The sequence below is a fragment of the Pleurodeles waltl genome, chromosome 5, assembly GCF_031143425.1.
Source record: "Pleurodeles waltl isolate 20211129_DDA chromosome 5, aPleWal1.hap1.20221129, whole genome shotgun sequence".
Taxonomy (NCBI): domain Eukaryota; kingdom Metazoa; phylum Chordata; class Amphibia; order Caudata; family Salamandridae; genus Pleurodeles; species Pleurodeles waltl.
The window spans coordinates 1,325,490,712-1,325,516,979 of record NC_090444.1 but is presented as its reverse complement, the minus strand read 5'-3'; the positions used below and the strand labels follow the sequence as shown (position 1 = coordinate 1,325,516,979).

The 26,268-nt window shown below is 44.3% G+C and overlaps 1 protein-coding gene across 3 annotated transcripts in view; it reads right to left on the bottom strand.

Annotated features, from left to right (window-relative positions):
* SNX14 (sorting nexin 14) overlaps window positions 1-26,268 on the bottom strand; it is a 627,761-nt gene that overhangs the window by 42,515 nt on the left and 558,978 nt on the right. For all 3 annotated transcript variants that reach the window (XM_069235584.1, XM_069235585.1, XM_069235586.1), the window contains one exon: window positions 2,520-2,611. In XM_069235584.1, coding sequence (XP_069091685.1) covers window positions 2,520-2,611 — 92 coding nt within the window. The remainder of the gene's footprint in view (window positions 1-2,519; window positions 2,612-26,268) is intronic.

Below are 26,268 nucleotides of genomic sequence, written 5' to 3'. Positions count from 1 at the left end.
CAGGGTTCAGTTTCCTAGAACTGCATAAGTAAACAGCAATCTTTAAAGCCAGTAACTTGAGGCATAGGTGAGAGAGTCCAGAAACGAAGTGGAAGAAGGCTGGAGAGATTAATGACGGATAGCAAAAATAATTTGAAACTTTTCTCTTAAACAGCTCTCACAACTGTGACACTTCACTGAATAAATTCGTTCTTCCTCATGAAGGGTTTTCTAGAACATCTCCCCTTAACTCCACACTAAAAGTGTTCACACACTCCACCATTAAAAATGGTGCCAGGTAAGTAAATGTGATCATTATTTTATCAAAATAAAAACACAGCGACACTAAATGAAATGACGGAATTGCTGAACATGAATGTCACAAAAATGTCAGGCCACGCGAAATATTATGGGCCAGATGTGCAAAGCAATTTTCCGGTTGCAACCAGAAAAATGCTTTTTGCAAAGTACCAAAGACAAAATGGAACTCAGTAACTTGCTTCCGAATCGCATTTTGAAATCAAATTTTACCTACTCCATAGGGGAGGTGGTATCCCATTCTCAAACGGAAAGGAGCCCCCATGGGACCCCCTTCCCCTTTCAGCATGCACACGAAAACCTTTTACAAAGGCAGTCAGTGGTCCCACGGACCTCTCTCTACTCTTAAAAAACGAAAATGAAACGTTTAATTTTTTTTTTTTAAATGCATTCTGTTTTCCTTTAAGGAAAACGAGTTGCATTTAAAAAAAAAAAGTTGCTTTATTTAAGAGCTAACATGGACATGGTGGTCTGCTGTCCCCAGCAGGCCACCATCCATGTGTGTGTGTTTTTTTAGTGGTTCCCATTTGGTCGCAAATTGCGACCATACCTCATGAATATAAGGGCCAGATGTAGCAATATTGCAAATTGCGAGTTGCAATTTGCGAGTCCGAGCGACTCGCAAATTGCAACTCGCAATTTGCAATGCAGAACGGTGTCTTAGACACCGTCTGCAACTCGCTATGGGGTCGCAAAGACCCACCTCATTAATATTAATGAGGTGGGTCGCAAATTGCGGCCCCATAGTGACTATGGGCACTCGCAGATATGGAGGCCTGCTGTAGTCAGCAGACCTCCATGTCCGTGACTGCTTCTAAATAAAGCAGTTTTTTTTTTTTTTCAAGTGTAGCCCGTTTTCCTTAAAGGAAAACGAGCTGCACTTAAAAAAAAAAACGAAACCTTTTGTTTCGGTATTTTTTCAGGGCAGGTAGTGGTCCCTTGGACCACTACCTGCCCTCAAAAAATATTTTGTGGTCCATTCACAAAGGGGAAGGGGTCCCATGGGGACCCCTTCCAATTTGCGAGTGGGTTACCATACACTTCAAGTGGATGGTAACTGCGACTCCATTTGCGACCGCATACGCGGTCGCAAATGGAATTGCATACCACTGCGAGTCGCAAATAGGAAGGGAACACCCCTTCCTATTTGCGAGTCGGAAATGCATTTTGCGAGTCGGTCCCGACTCGCAAAATGCATTTCTGCATAGGAAACTCCAATTTGAGACTCGCAAACGGCAATTTTTGCCGTTTGCGAGTCGCAAATTGTTTCCTACATCTGGCCCTAAATGATGTAGGTGAATTGCGAGCTCTTTAGGAATCGCTAAGTGTGTCAAGGACACATTAGTACATCGGGGTTTACAATAACCTAATAACGAATCGCAAAGGTTCACTATTAGGAACTCACAAAATAAAACCTATGTACATGTGGCCCATAGTCTATAACACCCAGGATTGTTGTGTGTTTTCACTTCTAATCATTACAGAGTACCTTAAGCATACAAATAACAATTATTGACTTCATAATAATAAGCAAGCTTTGTCAAAGCCAACAGGTCGAACGTTGGCTGCTGACCTTTGTCTGCATTAATACCCAATGTATTCTGATGTTTTGTTTACGACGACGCACCAGAGGCCCAGTAGTAGATTTGGGGGAGGTGCCAATTCCTCGCTTATGTACAACAAGCATTTTACAAAGAATAAGTTGATGTACCTTTTTTTAATGTTAGAGCAACACTGCACCACTAATCCCTGGCACGAAAGAGAACGTACTTATTGCACGGGAGTTCACATTGTGAAACAACAGAATGCGTCACTCATGGTCAGGTAAGCTAACGGCTGAAGTGGGCTGATCATATGCTCCCTGCAGTATACTTTGGCGGGCGGAAGCAAAAAGAGAATTACACTTCAGCACTCAAATGATGAAGAGGGGTGTCCGAAACTCAATGTAAATATGCATAGTGTACAATTTTCTGTTAAAAATAAAAGGTATTTGCTAACGCCAGCCCGAAAAAATGTCATTCACAAATGTCAATTTGAATCGCAAATCATACACCTATCATTTTTCAAAATAGCAGTCTCTTCGCTTTGCAAGATAAAGCATAATTTAATTCAATTGACAGTGGGTCGAAATATGGTCACAGTTTCAAAAGAAAGAATGCCTGGAGTGTAGTTTTTTTCCAGTTAAAAACACACACCGTTAGTCCATTTAATATATTTATTACCTGTTTATTCAGCACTGGCTGCTGTAGCCCATCGAAGAGAAGTCGAATGCCTTCATACTTTGCGTCATCACCAATGCATTTGCCCATCAAATCTAGTTAAAATAGCACAAATGGAGAATTACTACTATTGTGATTTTTATGACATGAATATTAAGCGCAGCTTAAAGTTGCATATCACACATGCTTTAGTTCAAACTGCAAATAACCCATTATTGAAGGCCCGGGTCGTACTAGGACAATACAATAGGCACAGGTACCAAAATAAAGGTGCCCCACATTATAGATTTAGAAAGATAAAAAGATGTCCATGTTTGGAAATTAGGGCAGTTTTGAGCTTGTAAAGACACCCTGTAAGTGTTTCGCAAGGTATGGAAGACTGCATGGATCTGAGCTTGCTACAGGCAATTTTCGTTTTAACATTAAACCAAGTTTTAATATAAGACCTTAAAACAGGCCCACAAACAGCCAAAAAACTAACCCACACACTGACCTTTCAGACGAGCCAGTAAGGCACTGCCCGATTGCCCCATATGCGTGTCCCACCCTGCTGAAGACACATCTACAGACCTAAAGTTAATCAATCTACAGACATCTCTGAAACATCCTGACCAAAAAATGTAACATATTCATTGCTCCTTTCAATTGCTTCAATACATATTTCTAAATGTAAGACGTTCTAATGCGGTTTGGTGAATAGCATTGCTACCCTGGCTGTGATCCCATTCACCAGACCATTTAACCTTTCAACTGTTTGGTGAAGAGCGACCTAGAGGTGTGGGGTTACGGTAGAACAAATGATGGGATGAAAGTTCTTTTCACAGTTTTCTGAAGCTCTATCACCCTGTCCTGGTATGTTTCTGGACAGCCCTAAATGTATTTCCCCCAGTAAGCTTGACAATAATTTAGCCCAACGGGCTTTCAAGTGACCTGAAATAGACTTCTGATGAGCAGGGTTCTGGTGTCGAGGTATCACCAGACGTGCACCCATCTGCCCCTCTCTGTGAATGGCTACTGCCCTCTCTATCCAGACTGTGTGCGAGTGATTGTGGCAGCAGCAAAACCTCGAGCCAGGGGCACTGGCCTTTCCACCTGTAACTCAGTGGGGTACTGCCTCACAGATACCCTGCGTAAAGTCTGCTCAGTAACCCATATCTTAGGTCCTCTGTATTCATACTTTTTGGGACATGCATAGTGGAAGGCTGTTTTAAGTGTCCAGTGTGTGAATGTGAGTTCTCAATGTGTCAATAGATTGGTTAATCCTGCAGCCCACGTGTGCCACTCTGAAAGGCTGGTGGTGTCATATAGTGTGGACCAGCCACAAAGTACTGGCTCCTCCTTTGTTCCCCAACGAGACATAGATAAGCCTAGTGGGTTGAAGAATGAAGCCAACCCTTCCATTTGAGCTATTCCCACCAGAGCAATAAACAAACTAACACGCCTCCATTAGGTGGCCAGCCAGGCAAAAGTAATTCCACATTTATCTGAGCAAGCCTTAACTTGTCTAAAGAGGAGGGCTTCATGTCCATCAACTCCATGCGAACATCACACAGGGAACACGTCCCTCCAAAACAGAGGGGTTAAAAGACAGGCAAAAAGTGTGACCACCCTAATCGGCGCGACTTGACCACAAGAGGCAGATTAGTGGCCTCATCAGCCAGTACTATGTTCAACATTTGACTCATCACCAATAACGTTTTGCACACTTAAATGGGAGAGAATATAATATACGAACCAGAAGTGGAACCTCTGCATGGCTGCCACTCTCCCAACGAACTGGGCATAAGTTTAGGAAGCCTGCAGAGTCATCTTGCTTTTAAACCCGTGGAGAGAAGGAGGACGATGCCTCTCGAAATGAAGAGCTGGAGTGTGCCATCCAGAAGAAATTACCTGATCCACTTGGCACCTTCAGCTGACTCGAAGGTTATGCATGGAGAATATTTTGATGGCCCAAAACTCTTCAGGAGCCATAAGATTGCGCTTGACGAGGACCACAGGGATGCAGCAATGACATGCAGATCAAGGAGGTGCTCCATCGCCTTCAGGCATTGAGAAGGATGAGCCACTAGTGACCCTTCCTGTATCTGTTGAGTGGCTGCACTTCTGTTGCCCTCCAAGGTCTACTGAAATCCAGACTTCGAATAGAGTACAATATTATCACTTGGATGAGGTTACCCTCATTCTGGAGCTGTTGCGATCATCTTCCTAGTTGTGGAAATTCCTGTGACATTGCTGACTGAAGGTAAGGTCACCACTACCTCTGGGCCAGTTGTCAAGAGGTCACTGATATTATGGGACTGTTGTTAATGGCCCTAACCAGCGGGTGCTCTGCTACTGAAAAATCGTGACTGTGTTTATAAGATACAGGCCCCAACCACTGAAAAGCCAGATAGCGTACTTAACACAAAGCCTTGTGACCTGCAGGTCTCTGGACTTCAGTATCAATGACTGTGCCACCAACCCCTCCCAGCTTTTAATTATTAAAAACACTTTTTGAGGTTTAACATTTTTATAACAGTTGAACAACATGCATTGGCACAGCGGCGACTACAGTTCTTGCATTACAAGAGGTTTAACACACAAATTTACAAGTCGAAATAGTATGACTTGCCCGTACATAGGGGTATTATTCGTGGAAAGTCCACTTTCATTTGTTAAGGCCAGGTCCGGCTTGTCTCAGGGCCACTGTGCTGTTTGACAATGGGTGTGGACCTCTGAACAACTAAGAAAAAAGGAATGGGGAGGGAAGTTGCGATGCATGGGAGGGACTAGGTGCCAGCATGAACGAGAATGAAATGAAGGAGCTCAGGAAGGGCTTATATGTGGGCGGTAGGTCCCTGTGAGATGTACTTCTAAAGTAATTATGTGGTCAACTAGATCCTCCGGCTGGAAGAGACCAGGGAGCGGGATTTGCAACATAAGTTTAGTGAACAAGAGGGACAATAGATCTAGAGGAGTATAACGCACCCAATAAAAAATAATGGAAAGAGCTTATGTGGGAATGGGGTCCTCTCATGTCAATTCAAGATGTCCCAAGCTGCTGGTAAGGGTCGTTTGTGTAGGTGTCGGGCTTCCTGTCAGTGAAGGGCAGTGCTCTCTGTGACCTCACCCAACTTGATAGCAGTGACCTGACACCAGGTCACTCTTTCACTTTATTACTGTATCAGGTGTACATATGACATTCTAATGAACATTCTTTAAAGACCAGTCTCAGCCAATGACTAAGAAGATCAGACAGATAATTTACAGATATTGTAATATTGCATCATTCTTTCTGGATATCTTCACCTATTGACTTCAATGAAGAGCCCGATTCCGGCTGAACCAAAATGTTTCCATAAAATTACTCTCATAGGTTAACATGGGGGAAAAGGCTCAATATAAATTACTTAGCATGGCTAAAGCTCTTTCTGGTGGATACTCCATCAAGCTGCAGCTCCTACACTATTAGCATATCAATATCCACAGGTGTTGGACTCGATCAGGAGATTTTCTTCAGCAATACTCCTGCATGCTACCAGGTGATACCCTATGGCTTCACTATGACCTCGTATGGCCCTGGAAGTGACTGAGCTGTTTCTTAATCTTTTTCACTGTGCACCCTAATACACAGATCAATCGAATACATTGTGGGTGACTGTGTCAAATTCTAATCTGGGAACCTCTTACAAAGTTCAGGAATGGACTCCTGAACATACATTAAAATCCAGTTGCTGGCGTCCAAGTATGTCTTCTAAACACTACTTTGGTGTCAACAGCAGGGCCTATGCAGTCAGTTGTCTCAAAGGCTGCACACAGTACATATTTCATTGCATCCTGCCCATCTTGAATGCTAAGGGCTTCCGGAAGAGCCAGCAAGATCTTCCCAACCAAGACGCACAATGCACGTGATACCTGCCCAAAAGGCCCAACTAATCAATAGAAACACATACTTGCCACGAGTTAGATACGCTTTGCCTCCCTATATGAAGGATTTGATTGAGAAGCGTTTGGGTTGACTTTTCTTGTGCATGATTGGACTATTAGACCTGACAGCCTTAGGGTGGTCTTCCTCCCAAAATGTTTGCCTACCTTCTCTTCTGACCTCATTTTTGCTGGTATCAGGACTCTGTGCACTTCACCACTGCTAACCAGTGCTACAGTGCTTGTACTCTCTCCCCTAAACATAGTAATACTGTTTTATCCCTAATGGCATATTTAATTCTCTTTGAAGTCCCTTATAAAGTGCACTACATGTGCCCAGGGCCTATACGTTAAATTCTACTTATGGGCCTGAAGCACTCATTGTACCACCCACTTAAGTAGCCCTTTAAACATGTCTCAGTCCCTTTTGATGTATAGCTATCTGTTCGAATGGCCACTCCAGTCCACAGCTGCTTACATCGCATGTTATTGAGAATACTTTGGGGAAACGGAGACTCTAGCACTGTATGTTTATTCATTGTTGTTTCAGAAAAACCAATAAAATACAGTTTTTGAAAAAAAACATGTCTCAGTCCTGCCATTACAGAGCCTATGAGTGTAGTTCTACACTCCCATGTCAACCTGGTAAAATAACCCTCTTGCCAGGCCCAAACATTCTTTTTTTATACATACAGGTCACCACTAAGGTAGGCTCTGGACAACCCAGCGGGTTTGGTGCAATAAAAGGTGGGACATGTACTTTTGAGGTTTACATGTCCTGGTAGTGAAAATCTCTCAAAGTTTTTTTCACTATATCAAGGCCTATCTCTCCCATAGGATAACATTGGGATTACCTTATTGCATTTTATAAGTGTAATTTGCAATTGAGAAGATAAACCTTTCGAGCTTGGTGTCTCTGGAATCAGAATTTAAAATAGCAACTTACAATGAAGTTGGATTTTAAATTTAAATTCTGAAAATGCCACTTTTAGAGATCTGGGATTTTCTGATTTAAGCCATTTGGTGCCTGCTGCCTGACTTTGATCACTTGCCTGTGGTGGGTGACAGCTGGGCTTTGTGTATTTCCTCTAGACAGCCACACCGAATAGGAGCTTAGGTGTGACTTGATGGGCCATCCTGGGAGGATGGAGGGAGAAGCAGGGCACACCTAAATAGGCTATGTCCTGTTCCCACACAAAGAGCTGCATACCCCTCTGTAGTGAGTCTGGAGACAGGGCAGGAAGGGCATAAGAATCCCCCACTTCAAAGGCACAATTGGGTATAAGAACTGGACCTCTGAGACCACCAACTCAGTACACTTCTCTGTCCCATCCACGTTAGAGGGAGATTCCAGCCAGATGGCCACGACCACACGCTGATTGCCTTTACTACAGCTCCTTGCTTAGTCTACCAGGTCCCTGGTCTACATGGGGATGGTGTCTTTCTAGACAACAGGCTTCCTTGCTCAGGTATGGGGGATGATGCCTTCTCAGGGGAGAAACCTGAGGGGCAGATTAAGGCTTATCACACTGGGCTCTAACATAGCTTAGGTAGGAACCACATATATTCCTCCTAGCGACAGTATGGGGGGACTTTTCCTGTGTTTTACTCTTCTTGTCACCATTTTGCTTCTAGCATGTTTTATCATCCTAGTTATTGCAATGCATGTCATTTTGTCCAAGATGCAGCTAACTCAATAAACCTTATTGAGCCATTCTCTGCCTCTGTTTGTCTTTGCATATGTGAGACTAATGTAACTAAGAGAAAAGGATATGATGTGATCGACCACGATTTCCTTGAGAAGTCATTCCTGTCATGCATCCGGCTGCCACAATCATCCCTGCTATTCGGCAGAGGTGAGGAGCTGCTAGTTAGCTGGAAACCTGGATTAGGACGACAGTTGTCACATGGTATGGGACTGGACTCAGTTCTCCACAATTCAGGTGGTTTTGCCGCCTGAATCCAGAAGCCTCTTTAGAATAATGAGAGCCTACACGACACCAAAGGCTACTCCATCAGGCACCACTCGAGAAGTCAGATTCTGCAAGGACGAACGGGAACTCAATTCTTTCACCAAGATGGATGCACACCCCATCCCCTGAGCCGATGAGCTCATCGACAGACTGGGTGCTGCCAAATACCCCAGCACCTTCAATTTGACATCAGGCTACTGGCAGATTGCTCTGACTGAGAGGCTAAACAGAGGTCAGCATTCTTAACCTCAGAGAACCACTTCCAATTTCGGGTGATTTCCTTTAGCTTGAAGAATGCCTTTGCCACCTTCCAGAGGTTGGTGAACAGAGTCCTAGCTGGAAAGGAGGACTTTTGTGCTGCCCCCCTAAATGACACTGCTGTCTACGGTTCAGGTTAGGAGGAAAAACCTGCAACACCTCTATGAGGTGCTTCAGGCCCGTAAGAGGTAGGCCTGACCATCAAGGCCAGTTATTGCCACACTGGGCAAAGTTTTGTTATGTACCTGGATCACCAGGTGGGTGGGGGCAAGGTGCAGCCATTTCAGGCCAAAACTGAGACTATCCCCCCTAAAACTCAGATAGAAGTGAGGCCCTTCTTGGACCTCACAGGGTCCTATAGGAGATTTGACGGATATGCCACCATTATGGCCCCCTTGATAGAGCTGGTTTCAATGAAGCCAAGATTTGTGATCTGGACAAAGGTTTGCCAGAAAGCCTTTGATACCCCCAAGAAGGCCATGTGTACAGCACCTGTATGCAAGGTTCCTGACTATTCCAAGGAATTCTTTGTGCAGACAGATACTATAGAGCATAGCATAGGGGCAGTCTTAGCACAGCTGAATGAAGCCTAGACTAACTAGTAGCCTTCATTAGCAAGAGGCTACTTCCACAGGAATAAAGGTGGAATGCAATTGAAAGTTTTTGTTGTGATCTGGGCACTGAAGCAGCTGCGACCATAACTGTTTGGGATTCACTACCGGTTTCAGACATACCACAGGCCCCTTAGATGGTTCATGCAGATGAAGGATGAAAATCCCAAACTGCTGAGGTGGTCCATCTCCCTACAGGAAATGGACTTTATGGTGAAGCACTGTCTGGGATCAGACCACATCTATTTTAATGGTTTCTCCAGATTCTTCTTCCTTAGCCAAGAGGACTTCCAAGAGGTTGGGTAGCTCTCCCCACTTTCAGCTGGTGGTTGGGCGGTCATGTTAGACCTGACTGCCTTAGGGAGATCTTCCCACCAACGTTTTGCCTAACTCCTTCATTTTGCTGATCTCTTTTGTGTGGTATTAGGACTTTGTGCACTTTACCACTGCTAACCAGTGCTAAAGTGTTTAGTTCTCTCCCCTAAACATGGTAATATTGGCATATTTAATTTACTTATAGGTCCCTAGTAAAGTGCACTACATGTACCCAGGGCCTGTACATTAAATGCTACTTGTGGGTCTGCAGCACTGATTGTGACACCCACTTAAGAAGCTCTTTAACCATGACTAAGGCCTGCCATTGCAGAGCCTATGTGTGTAGTTTTACATTGCCATGTAGGTGTGGCAAAGTAACCCTTTTGCCAGGCCCAAAGCTTCCATTTTTATACATACAAGTCACCCTAAGGTAGGCCATGGACAACCCAAAGGGCAGGGTGCAGTGTATTTAAATGACAGGACATTTACTTCTAGGTTTTACAGGTCCTGGTAGTGAAAAACTCACAAAGCAGTTTTTCACTACCGCAAGGCCCATCACTCCCATAGGATAACATTGGGATTGCCTTATTATTACTTCTTATAAGTGTAATTCACAATCAGGAAGAGGTTAGCTTTTGAGTTTGGAGTCTGTGGAATCACAATTTAAAATCACAACTTATGGTGACATTGGGTTTTAAACTACAACTCCACTTTTGGAAAGTTAGCATTTTCTGACTTTAGCCATTTGGCTCCTGCTGCCTGACTCTGACCACGTCTGGGGTGGGTGACAGCTCGACTTTGTGTATTTCCCCTAGCCAGCCACATACAATGGGAGCTTAGGTATGACTTGATGGGCCACCCTGAGACGATGGGAGGGGAGAGCTGGACACAGCCTCACTTACACCTGAATAGGCTATGTCCTGTCCTCACACAAAGGGCCTCATAACTTTCTGTAGTGAGCTTAGAGACAGGGTAGAAAAGGCAGGGCTTCTGTGTACTTCAAAGGTCTGTCACTGAAGTCAAGTCTCCTCCACTTCAACGGCCCAACTCGGTATGAGGATTAGACCCCTGACACTACCAACTCAGTACACTTCTGGACCTGTGACTACTCTACCAGGAAGGACTGCTGTGCTGCTGGACTGCTGCTTTGCTGGACTCATGCCTTGATGAGTTGCTCACTGCCTGCTGTTCCCCTGCATGGGTGAGAAGGACTGGCCCTGCATCATTTGAACCCAGAGTGACTCCAAGGGCTACCTGCCTGGCCTCCTGATCTCAAGTCTCAGGGACATAAAAGTCCTCTAACCACCCTGCTTCTGCACCTGGACTCTGCCATCTGTGAGTCTGCCCTGCCACATGGTGTCACCCCAGTCCTGGACCCGTGGAAGTGGGCCTAACGATGTGGCTTCAGCGGAACAGATGCATCCTCTACAGAACCGACGCATCATCTGTAGAGCCGATGGATCACCATTGCTGTGTGGATCCAACCCGAAGTATCGCCTTCAACAGACACTGCACAACACTTCTCCCGATGCAAGCTTTCCACATCCCCGTCGACGGCAACCTCAGCGATGATGCCGAAAACCTGCATCGCAGCCTCAGCCCTCATCAGAACTGACACACTGCCTCAACTGCGCAATGCATCCTCAACACTGGTCTTCGCATCACTAGCCTTGTCGACAGGATCCTCGACATCGATGCATCAGGACCTCGCACGGCAGCCTCGCCACATCTTGGAAACGAAACATCGCCTCTGCTGAATGGTGCATCTTCGAACCGAACTCATGCAACACTCCGCAACCTTGAATTAAGGTACTTTTGTTCAACAGGCCTAAGTGGGCACCTGTAACCAGCCCGCGCTCCATTGCTGTCGACCTGAACTTTTGACTTTGTCCTGGTCTGGCATGACCAGCTATCCCATTTTAGCGCTTTACTCTTCTTAGTGCTATTTTCACGCAAATCCTTTAAAAATAAATATCTCAAGTTCTACTCATTGGATTTTCGTCATTCTGGTCTTGTTTTATTTATTTAAATCAGAGTTATTTTTCTAAACTGATGTGGAATATTTTTGTGTGGTGTCTTCACTGTTTTATCGTTTGAAATGATGAACAAATAATTTACACATTGCCTCAAAGTCGAGCCTGACTGCTGTGTGCCAAGCTACAAGAGGATGAGCACAGGTTAGTTTTTTAGTTTGCCTTACACTCACCCTGACTAGGATTGTGGTTGCTGTTTGACCAGGGTTCATATCCCAGTCAACCAACAACCCAATTTTCAACATGTACCATAACGTTTTCAGTCGCTGAGTGCTTTGTCAAAAAGTCAGTGTCATCAGAGGTTGGTCCAGTCACCTGGCCTCCTAACAAATGGACGGAAGAGCTAAGCACAGGTGTGACCCAGTAGCCATGATGGTATCATTGAGAGCCTTATTACATGGGAATATTAGCTCAGATGTAGAAGGGCCTGATTGAAGAATTTCAGTCATTAAATTGGCTTTGGTTTCAAGTGCAGGCAGATGCAGATCCAGCTAATCTGCTGCTCTTTGCACCACCAAAGCAAATTAAGCACTTCCTCAAATATTGGTCCATGTGGTGAGTCCAGATGAGTCTCTGGAGAGGTGTGTAGCCCCTTGCCTTTCTCTAGGTTTAGATGGATGCCATGAGAGGGAGCAAATTCTCTGCCTCCATGTCATCATCTGTGTTGTGGGGGCTGTTTTGTAAGCCCTCGAAGCTGTTAAAACTGGATCTCAATAAGGCGTCCAACCTCTGATAGCATTGGTGTCAGGCAAGAGTTTGAGAATGAACATTAGGTTGTAAGAGCACTGGCTGCAACTGGCTTTTTAATAATGCAACACAAGACTAGAGTGGGACGATAAAGGTTTGGGGGTTAGAGACTGGTCCATAAACAAATTAAGGGGAGTGTAGAGGTGCTGGAGAGCCTGGGCTAACCCTCCTCTGACACAGAACTTTACACAAGCTATAAAACCCAACTTGATAAGATCAACCTAAGAACCCTCCTGATGACCTAAAGAGAAAGAATCTTTTTGTTTTAAAGAACTGTCACCCACCATGGGTACCCCTTGGTGGCATACTTCATCAGAGAGTTCCATTGCGGAACGGGGTGTGCTGCGACTTTGTTGGAAAAGGAATAGGGTAATGAGTGGGGGTTGGGTTCATCTTTAAAAATACTTGCCTGGTAGCCCTGACGTTTTAATCTAGGCGAGAGCCGGTGTGATTAAAAACAGGAAAAAGTTAGAAAGTCTGGGAGCTCTAGTTACTCTACTTACTCCTAGGGTCAACATGTTTCTCCCACTTATTCTCCCAAATGCTTGTGGCTCTGCTTTCGTCAGGACCTGTCATACTACCACAACTATTCCATAATCCTGATGTAACCGGTAAACTTACCATACATACGTCAAGCATACCTAAACCACCTAATATTGCTCCACAGGTACACGGAGGAGAGGCGTGCCTGTTTTCACACAGATTCAAAGGTCCTCATCTGGCCTGCTCATCTAAAATATCTCTGTCCGTGCCTGCACTGGAACTGATACTAGTGGACTTGGCACAGTCATTCCATTTGATTGTGAGAGTATTGTTGCCTCAGGTCTCTAGTGGTAAACATCAGTGATGTTTAACTGCATGTGACCCCCCCAAAAATGACTGGCTTTGTTGAAGAAACTAGAATTGGTTGTACAAAGCGATTGAAGAGGAAGGTTATTGATCTTTCTGTCTCTTCGCTGTGTAAGCTAGATGAGTAGAGAATGTGTGAGCGCCAACAAAATAGCTAATAAAAGAGCTAATATAATTTGGAATGTGTCAACCTGGAACATCGGTCATAGAATGAGGTGTATGTGAGTCTCCTATGTACCTATCAGTACCCAAAAACACTGTTGAGAGGGGATGCCAGCTCCTGGTTTAGCATGCTGGACTAACTACATACACTATAACTTGAATAACTATACATTTTTTAACAATTGCATCAACGGTCACTTTGAAATGCTGGCATTGAAAAACTGTGAGGATAACAGATCTTGGGTGATTGCCTACAGTTGACTTTACTTATGAATGATTGATGTTCTTAAGTTCAGGAATGGTGGTTATTGATTATGATTATGGTGTTTATCAGTTCTTGACTGGTACAAGGGGCTTTGTCTGTAGTCGTATCTTCCCTGTGTTGTGACTGATTAAAGGGGAGATACCTTATAATTTGGTGTCACTGTAAACTTCCTTTGTGCATCCAGCACCATCCCTAATTGCCATTTATCATACCTGCCCCCAGTCACCAATCAGTGACTTTTGACGCATGGACTCTTATACTAGAAGACCAGATGCTTATGCCTCCGGTATCTTCCACTAATTAACAATGATGCTCGAAACGATAGATCATCTTAGGCATGGATCCAGGACTCTGAGAACCATTTCTTATCAACAACGAAAAGCACCCACGGTAGTGCCTTTTGTAAAAGCTACCTTATACAACTTACCTGAAGGATTTACTCCTGCAGGTCACTAACTGACTAAATCAACCGTTTTTAGTCAACCAACTAAAATCACCTTATTCTTAGCTCTCCTCAAAAAGGGAACAAACATTTTACAGTCAGAACATTCCAGTAGAACTTCTCAGATGCTGCACTCTGTGACTGGGGCAAATGATTAGCCACTGGATTGCCACTGCCGATAGGTTTCACCCTTGTTACCTATTGGGTTTGTTGATGAAGCAAAAGAAAAAAATGTATGCAAGCATCATTTGTACACAAATGATTTGTGCATGTGCCACTATGCATGCAAGTGCCTAGGGAATAACATGAGCGCCATTGTTTATTTATTGATCAAAGATGGCAGACACATTTTGGATTGCTAAGTAAAAAAATATATATATACTTTAGTACAGGAAAAGTGTTTTTTGTACTGTGAAGCACCCAAGGCAGCAACTGGCAGCTGCTGGATCCTTCACTATAAATAAATACATACATAAATAAATAAACAAATAAATAAATACAGTTAGATTAATTTAAAAAGATGTTACGGACAGTGAGGAGCCTGGGGAGCAATGGAGGAGTGTAGTGAATCCTAGTTTGTTTAATTGGGATAACAGGAGTTGGCTTAGCCTCCGGCTTGCAGACTCGTGGCCCCATCACCTAGTGATTTTTAACCTACTTAACTTGCTCTGTCTTAGCCCATTTAATTATTTAATTCATCTAAGATTGCTGCCTTGTTTATAGTTAGGCCACTTGTTATGCTTTGCATTATCAGTGCCACCGAGCTAAGGCGTCAAGATCAAGCAATAAAGACAAACAAACAGTAGGTGTTCACAATTAGGGATTTTCCCTCTCTATAGGGACTGTTTGTAATAATTGCCGTCCCAAGCATGTCTGTTATCTATTGTTTGGGAACACACCTACTTCAGGGGTCCTGGTAGATCTGTATAAATACATCGCACTTTAGACAGATAATCAGAGGGATTCCGACAAGAGGGCATCGCCACCATCGCTGATATCGATGCTGCACGTCGTCTTGCCGCTGACCCAGTCTTCGTGTCCCTGCGGAGTCTGAGATTGAGACCTCATTTCAAGGTAACAAGGGTTGGGGGCTCCCCTCATGGATATGGCACTGGCAGATTAGGTTTAGCAAATCCAGCTCTCCTTTAGGTAGGAGGTTAGGCCTATCACATTAGGGTATTAGGGCACATTACATCTCGTATGTCTTTTACATGCATTGCAAGATGGTGGGGGTCTTTGCAATAATGACTCTCGTCTTCACAATTCTGTTTCTTGCATTATTCGTTATCCTAATCATTGCAGCCCATGCAACATATCGCAAATTGCAGTTGATTTAAATAAAAACTATTGAAACTTTACTGCATCTTCATCATTGCCTGTGTTTGTATGAGACATGATATATCTGTGAAAAAGGGGTAATCTCCGTTTAACCACAACACTACCTGAGATGTCTTATCCTAGAGTCCATGCGTAAAGGCTGCCACAAATCAACTTTTACTATTGTGTTTCTGGTGAGGTGCTGCTAGTGAGACGGTAAGGTTGGGACAACAGTTGGGATTTGTAGGATAGGCATAGTAGCCTACAGACAAAAGTACTGTCATCCTTTAACCAGCAGTCTTGCCCACAGCAAGAGTCCAAACTACGACAGGAGCAGGTGGGGGAACTACTTGAAATAGGTGGAGGGGGCAAGGGAGTAACGGAGGCATTTGAGGATCAGCTGCAAGAGGCCCCTTCCCCCTCAAAAATATAAAGAAGCTACGGACGGTGGGATATCAACGGATGAGTTTTGAGGGAAGGGATGAGGGAGCCAAATAAAACATTTGGTGAAAGGCAGGTTTTTGGGAAGGGGTGTGGCATACAGAAGAGTTAGCAAACATATGTACTCCAATGGAGTGTAGAAAGATAAATAAAAAATTGTTCGCTAAATATCAGCACTGGAAAGATACATGTCAAGCACTCAAAAGGATGGTAATGAGGCTATGTTGCAGGGAAAAGTGGCAATAAAGCCAGCCAATGGTAAGCAATGGACTGAATCTAAGCCCACTGTAAATCTTTGGTATGGTCCAGAGGAGCCCACTAATAGCTGTTTGACAGGCCAGACCCAAAACCTGCACTTTAAAAAAAGTATATGCAGGTCCAGGCCAGCTGTACCCTGAATAAAATGACACACATAAGCAAACTAACAGTGGGCTAGACCATGTCTGAGTCAGCAATGTCAGGAATAAAATCAGTGAGAGTTGGTTTAGCGTTTTGTAGAGGCTGGTCTATCCTCTTCTAACTTGAATACACAGGTCATCTTTTGTACAACTGGCTTAGAGATCACTTTATAAAAGCAGTCTGGATTTGGGTACAGCTACAAATTCTATCTCAAGTCTCTTCGAAGTGTCCTTTGTATGATTCTGAGGCACAAGGTGGTGGACTTGTTTAGCTATGTTTTATCTGCACTTTTAAGGAAATGGAAGCTGTATGGGGTTGAAATATACATTACTCACTGGTGAATTTAGTAACCTTTTTCAAAATTACCTTTTCTCTCTATAAGTGGGAAACTGATACAGCTAGAGGAAGGGGAAATTTTGGGCCTCATTATGAACTCGGTGGGAAAACCCACCGAGTTTGGCGCTGGCGGTCAACAAAAGACCACCAGCTCGTTGAAGACCTCACCAGCCATGTTATGAACATTCAGCTGGGCCTGTACATTGACGCTATAAATCAGGCAGTGGCATGTGCTACGGGGCTGTGCACGGGGGCCCCTGCACTGCCCATGCCAAGTGCATGGGCAGTGCAGGGAGCCCCAGGGTGGTACCGAGGCACCCATTCCGCCAGCCCTTCCCTGGCAGGGTAAACCGCCAGGGAAAGGCTGGTGGAATCATGTACATTATCCGGTGGGCAGCGCTGCCCTGTCAGATATGTAACTCTGCCATCGCCAGACTGCCTGGCGGAGTTACACCAGTGGCAGTTCTGCCACATACATTATATGGCAGTGTGGGCCGCCATGCCGGAGGTGGTAATTACCACCACCGCCGGCAAGGCGGCCCAGACCGCTGTGTTCAAAATGAGTGCCTGTTTTGCTTGGGTCCCTGCACTCTACATGCTCACACCATGTATACATGTTAGGTTTCCTCCACCTTCAGTTTCTTTTTCATCTATGCACTGGGGGCCTAGTGGTGATGTATGACAAGTGAGTCCTTTACAACTGGAAATTGTCAACCTGAAACCAGAATGTAAATCTGATGTCCAAAGACCATATAAAAAAATAGGGAGTATAAAACTGAAGCTGTTTTCTTCACTGCCTATTTCACTTTTGAGTTAAACAAATGTTTGTATTAGAACCCTCTGTGCATCTAGCTGGAATCCCAAAGTTTCATTCGACCTCAAAGGCACTTTTGGAAGACAGTCTTGACAGACAGCTGTATCTGCTCCCTTGTGGGTTTGTTACTCGATACAACAATAAATTAAGTTTAATCAGCTGTTCCTGTTCAGCCCATGTTCTTCTGAAAATACACATTACATATTGGCAGTGAATATTCCTGTGCTTTCCTACTTCTGGCTGGCGAACATGCTGGTTTGAGGACAGCACCACTGATGCAGTGAAACAACACATTACGTAGCTGCGCTCTATGATGACTTTTCATTTTGTACGACTATACAGCAAATCATATGGTAAAACACAGAGTGAAAAATAGAGATGATGGAAACTTATTTATTATTTATTCATTTATTTAAAATGTTTTTATTGTTTTATTCAAACAAGAGAACAAAGCAGTTGGCATACAATGTTAAAGCAGAATTCACAATATGCATCATGCAGTTCCAAGGATAAGGAGTTAGTCTGTTGTTATCTGCTACCTTTGGGCAGAATTAGAGAGGTAATGCTGCAGTGTGTAATTCTGCGTGCCAGTTTAGAGTGGACAGTGGACTGCATGATCAGCTGGGTGAGGCATTGTATGCCTTTGGATGCTGAAACAGGTTAGAACTGGAGGGGAAGGGGCTTCGCGCCTACATATCATGCCTTTGGCAACCTGCACTGAGATGGATATTGTGTGGCTTTGGTGTTTGCATTATAATTTGGGAGGGAGGGCATGCGATCCTGGGGGGTATCCAGGTTTCTGGCTGTGGAGTGGGAAAGTGGTGAACCTACGTATTATAATGAGATAAGGATACTGAGTTTAGGAACAGTGGTATTTGTACAGCTCTGAATATGTGATTACTCATATTATCACGCGATTCAAAGGTGATTTTACAAAATGTATTTTTTCCTGCACACTGACTTATATTTGGATAGCACAAATGCAGAGAAACCCAAATTGGTAATAACTGATATTCTGTGTTCCGACAGGTCTCCTCACAAAAAATAGCACCACAACTATGTGGCTGGGTCTAGCTCCTGTGACATTAACGTTCCAAAACACGACCTGAAGACGACATACTTCACCTAGCTGCAGATTTTGGGCCCTAGCTCAGCTGCCACCCAGGGAAATCTACCATCAGGGGCTTAGCTTCAGTTGGGGCAGGAGAGGTGGTGTTACACCCCCCATAATAAATCTATTTTCTGATAAACAGTTGAGTACAGGTCTATTCAGTCGGGTACTATGAGATGTCAGTCAGATTTCAGCAGGAATTCCTACACATGCACAGACAGAAACCACACACATACTCTCTCACTCTCTGCTTTGAAAGTCCTCAAAAATATTGGTTATTTTACAATATATTGGGGCTTACTTACAAGCGACCTGTGCCACTGATGCGTCATTTTTTGTGATGCCCCAGTGTGGACAGCTGCTGACACATATCTACAAGGCCACGCTAAGCCACTTTGTGTGACTTTACATGGCCTTGTGGCTATGGAGTAAGGCAATGCTGGGCAAGTCACTGCATTGACTTACTTTGCTTCAGGGAGGTGTTCCATATGAGTTGTAGTAGGTGTTCCCATGCAACACTCACAGATTTTGACGTACTGACAGATTTACAAAGCTTTGTAAACCTGGGAATGTGTCAAAAGCCTACGCCACCCCAAGGGTGGCGTACTGGTGACTCAACAGGGAGAAATATCTTTATTCTCCCTGTTTTTACCTGTTTCTTTGAGCATTTTGCAGCACACATAGAAAGAAGAAAATGCCTCTCCTTATTCTTTTTGTGCAGGAAGGTGTCCCTTCCTGCACAAAAACAATCATCCCCACAACACAGCCATCCTTGCACCATGGTGCAGGGGGGCCTGTGTGGGCGCACAGCAGCAATTTGTGCGACCAGCACAGGGTACAAGGACATGAATTCACCATATCTTGTAAATACAGTGTATTTCTGCCCTTTTCTTTTGACGTAGGGCAGTCGAACAAGGAGGCTTGCGGTGCTGTCTGGCACCACAAGCTTGTATATGAGGCTCATTGTGTTTTCTCTCTTAGTGCTCCTACCAATCTGCATTCCCCTCCCTTTCCACTGCCCCTGTCATGCACCCTGCTTGGTGGTTAACATATCTGAACATTATATGCCAGTCTGATTGTCAGAAAATCTGAATCTCATACCCACCAATTTTACTGACCAAGCTATGCCCAGACATTTCTGAAAAACAGACACCTGGAGTGTCCAGGGGGGTGAAACATGTGGTTCTCAAAAGGCTTTCTTACTTAGTAGCTCTTGCAATCTTAAATCTTTTGCTAAAAAGACGTCTGAGAGAAATATCTGGTATTTCCTCAGATTTCTGTGAGGAAAAGTTCTGGTGTCTGCAGGGAGCCACAAACTTCCTACCACCCAGCATTTTTGGCATCTCCAGATAACAATATTTCTGGTTCCCAGACGCGTGTGTGTGCTTAGCTCCCCCACCTGAAATGGGCCCAAAATTTAACATGGACAGCTCAATTGTTTCCACTCAAAAGGGACCTTTTTTGCAACATAGGTGTCTACAACATTTGAACCCTACCTCAGCTGGCACTCAGGGAAACCAACCAAACCCCAATGTTTCTGACATACAGACACTTGGGAAAATCCAGTGTGGCTTGACTTGCAGAGATCTCATGAGGTTTTCTTGTCCAGAGCCCCTGGAAAGCTCAAACCTTGGCTAAAATAAACACATTTTCCTCACATTTGTGTGAGAGAAATTTCTGGAAACAGTATATTCCCTATGACTCAGCATTCCTCGACGTCTCTCGTTAAAAATGGTCCCTCGATTGTGTGGGTGGGCCTGGTGCCTTTGACAGGAATGGATCAAACCAGGGACAATGCGATCAGTTCCTTTTGCAAGCCTAGACCCAGCCATTCAAGTTGGGTAGCGTTTTACCAGGGCAAGTGCAAAAAACACTCGGTGGTAGGAACATCGTGGATCCCTGCAGATCCTGGATGTTTAAGTCCCAGAGAGGTAAGGAAAATGTGCACTTTTAGCCAATGTTTGCAGGGCACTGCAGGTAAGAATATGTTGTGTGAGCCATGTGAGGCACACCACTCTGAAGTCCCTCAGGTGTCAAGTTTTCAGAAATCACTGGATTGGGTAGATCTCCCTGGGTGGCCGCCCAGCTTAGGTTCACATACTGCAGCTATCTTGATTTCTCCATGTTGCATTTTGGGACAATGCTAGGTGAAATAAAATTAAATGAAAAGAAACTTAAATAGCACCCTTAACCCAGAGGTATCAAGGCGCTGCATCCAAAGTACTCCAAAACCCCATCAGAGAAAGCCCGGAACATTAGAAGATAAAGAGCAGTACACAGCCTAGAGAATGAAAAGGGCCTTCAATCAGAAGGACCTGGAAAAAACGAACCCAAGAAGTAAACAGCCAAGTGTTTTCGGAAAGAGATGAAGGAGCTGATCTCTGCAATGTAGATTACCATTGTGTTACATAGTCTGGCAGCAGCGATGGAAAAGACCTTGTACCCCACCTACACTTTTGAAATTTCAAAACAGTAACTTTCCTACTTGAAGCTCGTCTTAAATACCTGGCTGGTTTGTACCAATGAAAGGATCACTTAATGGCTAATGAACCCTAATGGAATAGAGCTAGATGGCCTGTACTAAGTGCCTTAAACATCACCCGTTTCTCGACAGGAAGCCAGTGAAGGTTACAAGGGACTTCTCTTAATGAAAGAAATTTAGGGATATTCAGTATGAGATGCGCAGCCGCGTATTGAACCATCTGGCGTTTGTTTGAGGAGGTGTTGTTTATATTGAGATATAGAGCAAAACAATAGTCTAATTGTGAGGCGATCAACATGGTAGCCACTGACTTACTAAGTTCCTCATGAATGAACAGGAAGATCTTCCGAACAGATTTAATCATGAAAAAAGAGGTAGTAGTGCTATGGTTCACGTTTACTTGCCGATTGAAGTTGAGGGAGGTATCAAACAGAACCCCTAGTTTCTTCACAGGTGCTTGGAGAGGCCCACAGGATTCCGACCACCACATTTCTGACCAGATAGAGTGCTGGGCTCCAAAGACCATGACTTTGGTTTTCTCAGCGTTAAACTTAAGGAAGTTATCCTTCATTCAGCTACTCAAACATTTTTCAGCCATCTCAGATAGATTGTTGGCGAATTTGTAAATCATCAGCATATGATAAAACTTAGAATCCAAAGAATCTCACTAAGACTGCCAGTGGAAGATGTACAAGTTAAAAAGTGTGAAACTAAGTGAGTTGCCTTGTGGCATCGCACATGGTAAGCTGAAGGCCTTGGCACTAAACTGACCACAGCTTATTATCTGACGCCTCGCAACAAGAAAGGAATGAAGCAGTTTTAGCACCTTAGCACCTACCCCTACTTGCTGTAGCCATTTGATCATGCATGTGGGTGAGACAGTATCAAAAGCTGCAGAAGGTCCAATAAGACCAGGACAGCAGTCCCGCCCTGATCAACCTGCATTTTGATAGAGTCGGTTGAAGTGATAAGAGCAGACTCAGTGCTATTGCCACTCCTGAAGCCATAGGTGGCCGAAGGTTTTATTTAATTCATGATTCCCTGCAAATTCCGGAACTTTCCTTCTCAGAAATAGGAGGAAAATGTGTGCTTTTAGGCAGCGTTTGAGGTTTGCAGAGCAATGCTGGTTAGACAATATCATGGGATTCATGCAAGCCGCACAACCTTGGAATATTCTGGGTGCCTTGTTTCCAAAATGTCTGGGATTAACTCGTGTCCCTGGATGACAGAGCACAGGACTAAATAGTTTACTGTGACAATCAGGATGACATTTGGAAAACATCCTGTATCATGCAAGTCTTTAGCACGCAATTTCCATGCAAGGTAAGTATAGTTTTATATATATATATATATATATATATATATATATACATATACATAGTGGCAGTCGCCACAATAGTTATAGTTAGGACCATGTTTCCACAGAAAAAGCATTTTTGGACTTGCCTATATCTTTGGCACCATCTGACGACTCTCCACAAGTGAGGACAGAGAAAAAGGGGGGAGGGGTTAGGTGGGGTGAAAAAAGTTGGGTTTCCCATGCTAATTCCCATAAGACCTTTAGACATGTCTACAGCCCTAACCGCTGGACGGAATTACACCAAATTTTGCAGAAAGGTAGCTTTCAATACGCAGATCACACTTTCACTTATTTGGTGCAAATCCATGTAGTAGTTTTCGAGATATTAAAGGGAACACACATTTGTATATCTCTGTCAGAGATTACTTCACATATATTTTGTGAATAATTTACAAAATTCACAAATTTTTCACAAATACGCGTGCAAAAAGAAGCTCAACACAACTTGACTAGAAAGTTGCAGCTGCCATTTTATTTCACAGGACACAGTCCGCAGGGTGAAAATCCAAATTGATAGTGGCATAAAGGGTCAGGGCGAAGGTACACTGACCCCAGAGGTGTGTTATAGTTTGCTTTTTTTGGGGAAATTATAGGTTTAAAATAATTTTGCATCACCATGTGTGATATTTGCGAAAATTTATGAATATTCGCGACATTTGCAAATATGGAAAAATTTGAAGGAAAAAAATGATTCATTCATACACTAATTAATTCACTCACCCACCCACTCAGACACTCATGCACCCACTCAGACTCACCCCCCCTCCTTTCAGGCCCACTCAAACACTCACACACCCACTCACAGATCCACTGACAGAGACAGGCCCTGTGGCCAACCTGGGCTGCCCACGTCCAAAGGACGTGCGTGGCGCGGGGTTGGGTGGCTCTAAGAGCTTGGCTGCAAGGCCTGGATGCAGGCCAGGCCCTGAGCTGCGGGGGTCGGAATGACATAAAATAATTAAAATTGCTCCACATTAAAAAAAACATAGAAATTCACTAAAAAAAACAAATACACACAATGAAAAATCAAACGTTACAGGGATGTTATAGTTAGGAAATAGAATAAAAACCTTAGATATTCACTAAAAACAAAGGTTATTAGGACGTTATAGTTAGGTTAAGATTTTACATGCACAAAACGACAGAAATTCTTCTTTTATAGTGAGAGTTATTTCAAGTAACTCATCTCATCAATAATTGTACTGCACATGTTGCAGTGGCATCAGTGATGTCATCAAAGAAGATGTCATGAGTGCTGTCATTTGTGGGGTATTGAACAGGCAAGGGCGTAAGTTATTACCTTTGGGCATGAGTTATAGATACTTGAAATACCTTTAACTATAATAATAGGTGAATTTCTGTGGTTTTATACATTTAAAATGTGAGCCTAATTATAAAGTCCCTTTAACCTTTGTTTTTTTAGTGAATTTCAAAGATGTTTTTTATTTTATTTCCTAAATACAACACCCCTGTAACCTTTGTTTTTCAGTGAATTTCTAGGTCTTTTTAACATTAAGTAAGATGCCCATAGCAATGCAGGGTTGGACACAGGGCCTGGCCTGGCATTGTGCTGCTCCCCCCCAAGCCTGCTCCCCCAACCTCTTCCTTGCCATCCATATGTCCAGGTCCATGCTCCTGCTCTCTTATTACATCCCTTTGTGGATGCTGTTCTGCAACTGCCCTTCCCACTTGCCCTAAACAGTTAGCTTGCTGCCCCATCAACCTCCTTCCTATGCTTTGCTGTCCGAGTCCATCAGCCAGTCCCCTCCCTCCTGCCCTGCATAGTCCGATGTGCTGCCACTGTCCTCCATTTAACTCAATGTCCCTGCCCACTCCTTCTGCCCTCCATTGCCTGTCCTGGGTGGTCTGTTGTGAAGCCCCTTCCCCTACCCCTCTCTTCTGTCTTTATGCTCCTTTGTGCGTGCCCCTGCACCCTCCCTCTTGCCAACCATCGCTGTTGTGCTGCCACTAACCTTCCTGCTAGCCATGCATGATCTTCTGTGCTGCCACAGCCCCTTCCATCTGCCCAGTGTGGTCAGCTTCCCTCCCTACTGCTTGCCATGGTCTGTTGTGCTGCACTGCCTTCCCGCTTGCCCTGTGTGGTGTAATGTGCTGCTGCAAACTTTGACGCCTGCCCTGTAAGGCCAGTTTGGTGCACTTACCCATCTCCCTCCTGCCCTATGTTATCTGACCCCACGCCCCACCCCATTCCTCCTGCACTCCCTGATCCAATGTAATACACTGGCCAACATTTTGAACTTGGTAAAAGGGAGATTTTGAAAACAAACACCTGGGGAATTGATTTCCTCCACTGACTTACATTGAAAAAGAGGAGATTTTAGGCAGGAAACAGATAAAATAATGTCCTTTTGGGGTTACAAACATCTGGAGTCTCCTGCTGGAATCAGGTCTGTTGCGTGTATGGTTGAACTGCCACTGTCTTTTCCTTATGCCCTCAATGGTCTGTTATATTGTGATAAACCTCCTTCCCTGTCCTGCATGGTTGGTTTGCTGCCCTGCTCCCCTTTCTCCAGCCATCCATGGTCCGCTCTGCTGCTCCTGCCCCTCCTGCCTGCCCAGCATAGTCATTTTGTTGCCTCAGCACCATCCTCCCTGCCCTCAATTATCTGAGTCCTTATCCCTGACATCTGCTGCCCGAAAGTATTCTATTGAACAACTAGATTGCTAACATTCTATATTTATTACAAATGTGTGGCATGCTTGAAGTCATCTTGATGTATTCAAAACTGTAATACCTAAAACATTTCCTTTAGAAATTATAAACATGGGATGGCCTCATTCCCATAGAAATTATGGTTAGTGATCTAAAAAACTGAAATGAGAACATTTTCTGAGTTCTCAAATAGCAACAAAGCACTTTTAAATTATTTACTAACTTTGTTTTCCATCCAGTTGATCACTTTGTTATATGTTATACTTAGGGGAGAGGATGTGGTGTTACAGTCAGAGGTGCAGGCTTTGCAACTGGAGAACCAGGTTCGAGTTTCGGCATCAGCTCAACATCCTGTGATTCTGGGCAAATCACTTAGGCCCTCATTACAACCCTGGCAGTCGGTGTTAAAGCAGTGGTAATACCACCAACAGGCCGGCGGTAAATAAAATGGAATCATGACTACGGAAGAAACTGCCAACACATACAGCCACTTTAACACTCTGACCGCCACAGCAGTAGCAACAAACACCGCAGCGGTAACCGCCAACAGCCAGGCGGAAGACAATGTACCGCCCACTCCATTACAACCCGCCCATCCGCCAGTACCGCCCACTCCATTACAACCCGCCCATCCGCCAGCTTTTCCGGGGCAGTACGAACGGCATCAAAAGCACGGCAGAAACAGTACTTCGAAGGGAAACCACTCACCTCTCGACACTCGAGGAAGAACCAGGACGCCAGGTCTTTCCCATGCTGGTGTATCTGCTCATATGCCAGGAGCACCAACGCCGGCGACGACGACCACGGTGAGTACTGCCCCTAGCACACAAGGGGGGGGGGGGAGGAGGAGTAAAAAGAGAGTGACACACACACACGCAACACCCCCACCTCTACCCTTACCCCCAACACCATACACACGAACACATGCAACAACATTACATATATACCCCGTAACCCTCAGGAATAATGCAAGGACAAAAGGAACGGAGTCAAATAAGTGTAATATTTGAAATTTTGAGCAATACGTTCATAAATAAATAAACAGTATGTACAATATATACAATATAAACAAAATGAGGGACAATGTCCACACAAAAATAGTCCGTGGCACACTGGGCCATAACACATAGGCCAAGCCCACACTTGACTCCTGCCTCAATACGGAGAGAACACTGCAGAGGCATCAGGTAAAAAACACACAGGCACATCAGGGGGACAGGGAAGGGGGGGCACCTCAGCCGGAAGATGGTACTACGCCAC